Source organism: Manacus vitellinus, unplaced genomic scaffold (genome assembly GCF_001715985.3).
Source record: "Manacus vitellinus isolate BGI_N305 unplaced genomic scaffold, ASM171598v3 scaffold_6_pilon, whole genome shotgun sequence".
NCBI lineage: Eukaryota > Metazoa > Chordata > Aves > Passeriformes > Pipridae > Manacus > Manacus vitellinus.
Window position 1 is genome coordinate 20925455 of NW_021940750.1, and position 7904 is coordinate 20933358.

Sequence of the window (7904 nt, forward strand, 5' to 3'; positions counted from 1 at the left end):
CCTGTAATGGGATGGCAGCCAAAGGGTGCTTCTGTCCCTCATTCCTTCTGTGCCTAAATCGTTTGTGCCATAGGCAGGATGCCATGAGTTGGTATGGGCTGTTGGAGACTGGAGCAGTCAGAGTTCCTGTGGTGGGAGGTGGTGGGGAGGAACCACCAGCACTCATCCCCACCTGCCTCTCCCCAGGGACGAGGAGATTCAGAGCAAGTGTGGGATCGATGCCACCACCTACCTCTCCTTCCAGCGGCACCTCCTGGTCTTGCTGATGCTGGTCTGTGTGCTCTCCGTGGCTGTCATCCTGCCCGTCAACTTCTCAGGGGATCTCCTTGGTAGGTGCTTCCCTACTTACGGAAGGAGTGTTGTACAAGCTTCCCAGCCTTGGGGCAAGCACTATGCCTCTGAGACAAAAGGCAGAAGAACCCCTCTGTCAGAAGCCCTCAAGGGAGCATGAACCCACCATCAGTTGGGGGACAGAGGAACACAAGAGACAGGGAAGTTCAGGGCAGTGAGGACTTGGCGGGGACCTGGGAGATGGAAAAGGAGGGAGCAAAGACCAGAGCCACTAACTTCAAACATGGACATGCACGTTGTACTGATTTCCCTTAACCTTCTGCTTCTCCTCTTCCTCTGCAGGACACAATCCCACCCACTTTGGCCGGACAACCATCGCCAACATCCCAACACAGTAGGTGCTCCCACATGCAGGGGAGCTGTGTGTGCTGGTGCTGTGGTGGGCATTGCTGGGAGCACACAGGCACAGCACTTACCACAGCCCCGTGCTGGGGACAGGCAGAGGTCCATGTGAACAGCACAGCCACTCACAGGGGCTGCATGGCCTCATCTCTGTAGTATCTCAGCCTACACACTGGGTGCTACCCCTCTAGTCCCTGGGGTTAGGGGTCTGACAGCTGGCACAGGGAGGTCCTGCTGGGTGAAAGGGGTGGCCATGGGTGAGGTACCGGGTGCCAGGCTTGTCCCATGCCATGTGCTCACCACAGCTCTCTCTGATCCCCTCTTTCCCTCTTCCAGAGACCGTCTCCTGTGGCTGCACAGCATTTTCGCCCTCATCTATTTCATCCTCACCATTCTTTGCATGGCTCACCACTCTGTCCACCTAGAATACAGAGAGAACGAGAAGGTGAGCAACCACCCCTCTTCCAGCCTTGCCTTTTTCAGCACTAATGGACAACTTTTTGCATTGCACGAATGCTGGTCCCAGTAGGTAGGGAGAGCTTTAGAAACAGCCTGGGACTGGGCAGGCAGGGAAAGGTGTATCTGATTTTTGCCAGCTTCTGGAGAAAGTCTGACAGCCTGGGGACAGATCTCTCTCTCTTGCTCTCTTGTCTCTTGAGACTGAAGCTCTGCTGTCTCCATCTGTCTGGGGTATGACATTGTCTGGCTATGCCCCCAGGGTTTGGGACGAGGCATTGAGGAGTCCTGTGCTGACTGGCCTGGGGATGACAGTCAGTGCTCCAGCTCGCTGCTGGATGAGCAGAATAGCAGTGATGTGTCCCACAGATCCCCTGTACACCCACCCCCTCTGCCCCTTCTCCTCACCCAGGTCGCCCGGACACTGATGGTTACCCACATCCCCAAGGAGATCACAGACCCTTCCCTTATCATCAAGCATTTCCAGTGAGTAGCAGTGTGCCACAGCCTCGCTGCCTGAGTGGCAGGCAGGTGGCAAGGGCTGTCCTCATGTCCTGGCTCCTGGTGCCAACATGTCCCTGTGCTTGCAGCGAGGCTTATCCCAGCTGCACCATCACCAATGTCCAGTTTTGCTTCGATGTGCGCAAGCTGATGAAGCTGGATGCAGAGAGGTGAGTGCTTGCACGTCCACATTGCCTCTGTGGGTGGGAGTGGTACACCATGTCAGGGGCCCCAGGCTATGTTTCTGTTTGTATGTCTGCCACTCCCCACATGACCTTCACCCCTACTGGCTTCCTGGCAGGCGCAAGGCAATGAAGGGGCGGCTTTACTTCACCACCAAGGCACAGAAAGAAGGGAAGATCATGATCAAAACCCACCCCTGCGCCCACATCTTCTGCTGCCGCTTCTGTGGCTTTGAGCAGGTAGGAGGGTACGGGCAGGGCTGCAAGCAGCACACATGTACCACAGGCAAGGCAGAGCGTGGCAGCTTGCCTGTGCCCTAGCTCGGCAAGCGCAGCAGAGCTCCGGCTGCTCCTGCAGGTGGATGCTGAGCAGTACTATGGGGAGCTGGAGGAGAAGCTCACAGATGAGTTCAATGCTGAGCGCAACCGCATCACGCTCAAGCGGCTGGACATGGCCTTCGTCACCTTCCAGGATGAGCGGATGACAGCTGTGTGAGTGCCCCTCATGCAACAGACACGGGGATATCCCGCAGCCTGATGGCCACCACTGCTGGGAAACTGGGGCATCTTGCCGGCTTTTCCAGCCAAAGCCAGGCAGTGGGTCTGTCTCTTCTGTGCCTCTGCCATCTGCAGAGATGGCCGCCCTGTTGGGACTGCGGGAAGGCTCTCACAAGAACTGAGACCTGACCCCTGGCTCCCTACTCCTGCAGGATTTTGAAGGACTACAGCCACATCCGCTGCCGCAAGCACCCCCAGCAATCCTCTGTCACCACCGTGGTCAAGTCACACCACTGGGGTGTTCGCTATGCCCCTGCACCCAGCGATATCATCTGGTGAACCCCCGTGGCCGGAGGGAGGGAGGAAGCGGGAGCGAGCAGATGTGGTGGGAACCCATGCCCATAGCTATAAGGAGCCCATGCCCATAGCTGTAGGGAGCCCATTTAGCTGTAAGAAAGAATATAGATATGTGTCCGTATCTACAGAACACTTTCCCAGGGTGGCAGGAGCTGACAATCCCTCCTGTTGCCATAGCAGAAGTCAGCAGGAGTGACAGGGGTCATCACCCCAAGGCAGAGCTCAGCCAGCTGAAGTTTGGGGTGATGCCAGACTCAAATTTCTCCAGCCTGACTCCAAAGCCCCCTGGTGGTACAGACCTCCTCTGTGGCTATTCTCTGGTCCAGGGGGCTCTGCAGGTGACAGCACAGCAGCATTGGGAGGGGAAGAGGGCGAGCTCAGAACAGTGTCTGCCAGAATGGCTGGTGTGGATATCAGGAGGCAGAGCTTTGTGAAGCTATGTTGGGAGGCCCAGGACATGTGGCTTTTCTTCTACATCATGTCCAGTTCATGTTTTCCTCTCGCAGGGAGAATTTGTCAGTCCGTGGCACATCCTGGTGGGTGCGATTCATCCTCCTTAATATCTGCCTGTTCGTCCTTCTCTTCTTCCTCACCACGCCGGCCATCATTGTCAACACTATGGACATGTTCAATGTCACACACCCTGTGGAGAGCCTCAAGGTAGTCCTTGGCACCCCATGCCAATTTTCCTAAAGGGTCACCATTTCCAGGCTTGTCTGTGAGAGGGATAGGGTACCAGCTCTACACTGGCCCAAGAAGACAAGCCATCACTGGGATGGGCATTGATGAGAGACAAGGAGTGGTCATGCCTCTGGTTGCCATCCATCCCCTCCTTGTGTTTCCAGTGGCAGAGCCCTGAGGAACCTGTGCAAACATGTTTTGGTACTGGTGTCCATGAGGGTGGGCAGGTTGCTGTCCATGCATGAGGAAAGGTCTGAGAAGAGTTCTAGGAGATGTTAGGAGCTGCCAGCAGCACATCTCCTTCTTGCTCATTGACCTATGAGCTTTTGGGTGGGCACGGGAGCTCAGAGCATGGCTGTAGTGCCTTTGGCTGGCCTCAGGCTCTTCTCTCCTGAAACAAATGCCCCTGCTCAGGGGGGGCCTGCCTGCTGCACACACCATCCTGTGCCAGGAGACCCACTGAGCTATCTCCAGCATGACTGTGCTCTGGTGGACTCCTGAGGGGTGTCTGGCATCTCTCCTCTTACAGAACCCAATCATCACCCAGTTCTTCCCCACGCTGCTGCTCTGGGCTTTCTCTGTCTTCCTGCCCTTCCTTGTCTACTACTCAGCATTCTTCGAGTCTCACTGGACAAGGTAACGAGGCTGGCCCCCACGGTCCCCAGGGCTGCCATAGATGGGAGGAACCTCAGTGGAAGGGGGACCCAACCTGCAGGGAGGCAGGCAGTGGAGCAGCAGACCCCATCAGAGCCCAATAGGTGTTTCTCTCCATGAAAAAACCCAAGTCTGTGCCCAAAGGAGCCATTTCCTTCCCATAGTCCTGAACGCTTCCAGTCTACTGTCAAAGGCAGATGGTTTTAAGATGGATCTGAAGAAGTTTGTGAAAGGTGTGATGTGATGGTGGACTGGCAGCAGCAGGGCCATGATCCTGACTTGTTTGCCACATCCCGGGCATGCTTCCAGCCTTCCAAGGCTGACTTGTTTGCCACATCCCAGGCATGCTTCCAACCTTCCAAGGCTTCAGAGTGCTGAAAGTCTCCTAGTAGAGGAAACTGCCCAGCTCCTACAATGTGCTCTCTTCTGTCTTGACCCCCTACTGGCCCCAACCTTTGTGCCTGGTCTAAAAAGTCCTTGCAGGTGCTTTGTCACGAGCTCCCTTCCTTTTCCTGGGGGAAACAGGGGCTCCTGGACCCATTCTATACACCCATCTGCCTCTTGTCGGGTGTCTACCCTAGCAAGGATGGTGGGAGAGGGCAAGGACGAAGGAGGTGAGAGGCTGGAATACAAGAGCTTTCGCTACACCAGATTCCTCATGGTGACACCCCCTGGCCTGGGAGATGCTTTTCAAGGCCCCAGTAGATGCACAGAACAAATACACATGCCTTTCTGGGGCTGGGAGTAGCTCCTTGGTGAAGAGCAAGACCCAGCCCAGCCCCTTGCCCCACAGCTGCTTTTTCCTCAGAAAAGTACAATGTTCTTTTCTTCTCTCCCCTCTCTGCAGGTCAAGTGAAAATCAGATCACCATGCACAAGTGCTTCTTCTTCCTGGTGTTCATGGTTATCATCCTGCCCTCGCTGGGTCTGAGCAGGTACAGGCCACCCTGCCATGCTGCTTTCCATGCTCCCTAGCTACCAGGATCACACCCAGGCCCCTCAGCCCTGCAAGCCAGCCCCAAAGGGCTATAGTCCCACTGCCACTGGGACACAGCAGTCTCTGGGGAGAAAAACACCTTTTAGCACTGCCAAGCTGATCATAGCTGGTCACAGACAGAGCTTCCCTGTGGAGGAGCGGCATAGAGTAGCTTGCCAGTTTGCCACGGCTGACCCAAGGGTGCTGGTGGTGGTGAGCTGCTGCTTGGGGCCAGCCCTTCAGCAGACCCTGAAAGGACCTGGTCAGGTATTTACATAGCCCCAGCTACAGCTCCTGGCTGTCCAGGAGGCAAGCACCCACTCCACAGTGGTTTTGTGTGGCAGAAGGGGCTGTTCTGGCAGTGTAGGGTCCAGAGGGTCTTGCCCTTCAGGGCAGGGGAAAGCACATACCCACTGTGTGTCCCCTACATTGCTCTGCAGCTCCCCCTCTTTCTGAGCTGCTCCTCTTCTCTCCACTCCAGCTTGGACCTGTTTTTCCGCTGGCTCTTCGACACCCACTTTCTGGACGAAGCCGAAATCAAGTTCCAGTGAGTAGCAGGAAGCTCCCAAACTTCCCAGGCAAGCGGGAGCACCTGTTGTCAGCCCCCAGCAGCTCTCCTGGCTGCCTGCCTGAGCATTCTCTCACACTGTCTGTCCCTGGGACAGGTGTGTTTTCCTCCCAGACAACGGCGCTTTCTTTGTAAACTATGTGGTCACCTCCAGCCTGATTGGGACAGCTATGGAGCTGCTGCGCATCCCAGGCCTCCTTGTCTACACTGCCCGCCTCTGCTTTGCCAAGTCTGAGCCCGAACGGCTCCATGTCAAACGGGTATGTGGTTCTGGTCACATCTGAGCCTGCACAACCCCCAGCACAGCAAGACACGCTTGCTGCAAACTCAGGCTGTCATGGTCCTGTGGAGATGCTTGTGGGGACTTCTTCAGGATTCCCCTTGGGTGCTAATGGGGATGAGGCAATCCTGTGAGCCAGGGTGCAAAGGCAGGTGAAGCCTTTGCAGAGGCAGTAATGACTCTGTTGGTTGTGCCCCAGAGCCAAGCCTACCAGTTCCAGTTTGGACTAGAGTATGCCTGGACCTCCTGTATCTTCTCTGTTGTCATGACCTACAGCATCACCTGCCCCATCATCGTCCCCTTCGGTGAGTGTGATCCCATGCCCATGGTCCCAGCCACACCAAGAACAGCCTGTCCCAACCACCAGCAGGGGCATGGGAGTGCAAGCTTCCTGCATGGTACAGGAGGGCACTCTTGGGCATCATCCCCAGGGCCTGCTCTGCTCTCCCTGCGACCTGGCTGTCCCCATTGCCCTCCTCCCAAATGGCCCCTCTTGTCCCACCAGGGTTGCTCTACATGCTGCTCAAGCACATGGTTGACCGGTACAACATTTACTACGTGTACATCCCCACCAAGCTGAACCAGCGCCTCCACGTGGCCGCCATCAGCCAGGTCGTGGTGGCCCCCATCCTCTGCATGTTCTGGCTGCTCTTCTTCTCTGTCCTGCGCCTCGGTAGGGAGAGCTCGGGGCTGCACCCTGCCACTGCTGAGGGTCATGCTTGGGGATGGCAAGCCACTGGTGTCACCCCTGAGTTTGGCATGGGAAGGGGGAAGGTGGTGTGGTGTGGAGACCTGGCATCTGAGGGAGGTGTCAGCTAGTGTTTTGGGTAGGGGGCAAAGATATTGTGAGACACAAAGCAGGCATCAGCCAGGGGCTCAGCTGGACATGTAGCAGGTTCTTGGAGGCTCGTGTGCTGCCCCAGTGTCTCTGTGCTCCAGGTCCCACCCGGCCTGTCACCCTCTTTACCTTTGTGGTCCTCCTCTCCTGCATCATCTTCTCCTTCTTTGGCCTCTGCCTGAAGAAGTTGCAGCCACGGAAACCCTCCAGCTACCAGGTGAGTGCAGGCAGCTGCCCACGTTGTTCCTTCACCCCACTGCATCCTCTCCTTGCATCTCTGGGGTTCATTTGCCATGGGGAGTCTGAGGCAGCACTTGGCTGTCCCCAGCCAAAGCTGGGACTCCCAAAGCACCATTTCCTCCTGGCCTCCCTCTCCTCAGATGTCTGACCAGTCTGAGGGCAGCTTCAATGACGTGGAGCGGAGCAGTGTTTCCTCTACCCCTAACTCCAATGTGAGTACCCCTCCCCAGCCCTGCTTTGACTCCTGCCTTTGCTCCTCTGCATCCTGATGGCCCACTGCCCCCCGGGGCAGCTTTTTGTGGCCACTGTCCTGCAGGAGCCTGAGCTGAGCCTGACGCCAGCGGCCTCTCCGGCACACCAGTCCTATGGCACCATGGGCAACCATCTGGAGCCAGGAGAGGATGGGGAGGATGGGGGGCTGCAGAGCTTTGAGACAGAGCTGGAGACAGTGGAGGGCGAGTACAGAAGCGGCCCTGTGATGGAGAGCCAGGCTCGCTACCAGTGAACATCCATGGTGCCGGCTGAGGACCAACCGTGCTGAGAATGGAGGATGTGCCATGGGGCAGGAAGGAGCCTTCCCAGCACTGGTGGGGGCCATCTCTCTGATGGCACAGGGGGTGACAGGACTGATGTGAGGGGGAGACCTATTGCATGGGAGGTGGCAGGAGGCTCTGCTGGTCCTTCTGCTGCCTGGACTGGCTGAGCCCCCTAATGTCCCCCTGTCACCACCTGCCTCTTCCAGCCCACAGTGGGGAAGAGGGGGTGCAGCAGTATAGGGAGAGGGTCTCTCTGAGAGGCCATGCTTTTGGGGGCAGGAGGAAGGCCCTTGCCCCTCTTTGAGAAGGAAGCAGCCCAGACAGCACAGACGAATGTGCCCACCACCACATGGTCCTGTGGGTCCTCAGTGGCAGAGGACGGCCACCTCTAACCCTTGCATCCCACCCCACCCACCCACTGCTCAGGCAGCCATCTCAAAGCCCC

General features: G+C 57.0%; 1 protein-coding gene across 4 annotated transcripts in view; it reads left to right on the plus strand.

Annotated features, from left to right (window-relative positions):
* The window catches only part of TMEM63C (transmembrane protein 63C), a 30198-nt gene extending 22294 nt beyond the window's left edge, over positions 1–7904 (plus strand). For all 4 annotated transcript variants that reach the window (XM_029964325.1, XM_008924954.3, XM_029964324.1 and 1 more), the window contains 18 exons: positions 187–329; positions 634–685; positions 1030–1138; positions 1562–1635; positions 1740–1820; positions 1952–2072; positions 2191–2324; positions 2543–2665; positions 3194–3347; positions 3898–4004; positions 4870–4956; positions 5479–5544; positions 5663–5825; positions 6045–6150; positions 6351–6518; positions 6785–6900; positions 7064–7135; positions 7216–7904. In XM_029964325.1, the coding sequence (XP_029820185.1) occupies positions 187–329; positions 634–685; positions 1030–1138; positions 1562–1635; positions 1740–1820; positions 1952–2072; positions 2191–2324; positions 2543–2665; positions 3194–3347; positions 3898–4004; positions 4870–4956; positions 5479–5544; positions 5663–5825; positions 6045–6150; positions 6351–6518; positions 6785–6900; positions 7064–7135; positions 7216–7428 (2089 nt within the window). In that variant the 3' untranslated portion in view covers positions 7429–7904. The remainder of the gene's footprint in view (positions 1–186; positions 330–633; positions 686–1029; positions 1139–1561; positions 1636–1739; positions 1821–1951; positions 2073–2190; positions 2325–2542; positions 2666–3193; positions 3348–3897; positions 4005–4869; positions 4957–5478; positions 5545–5662; positions 5826–6044; positions 6151–6350; positions 6519–6784; positions 6901–7063; positions 7136–7215) is intronic.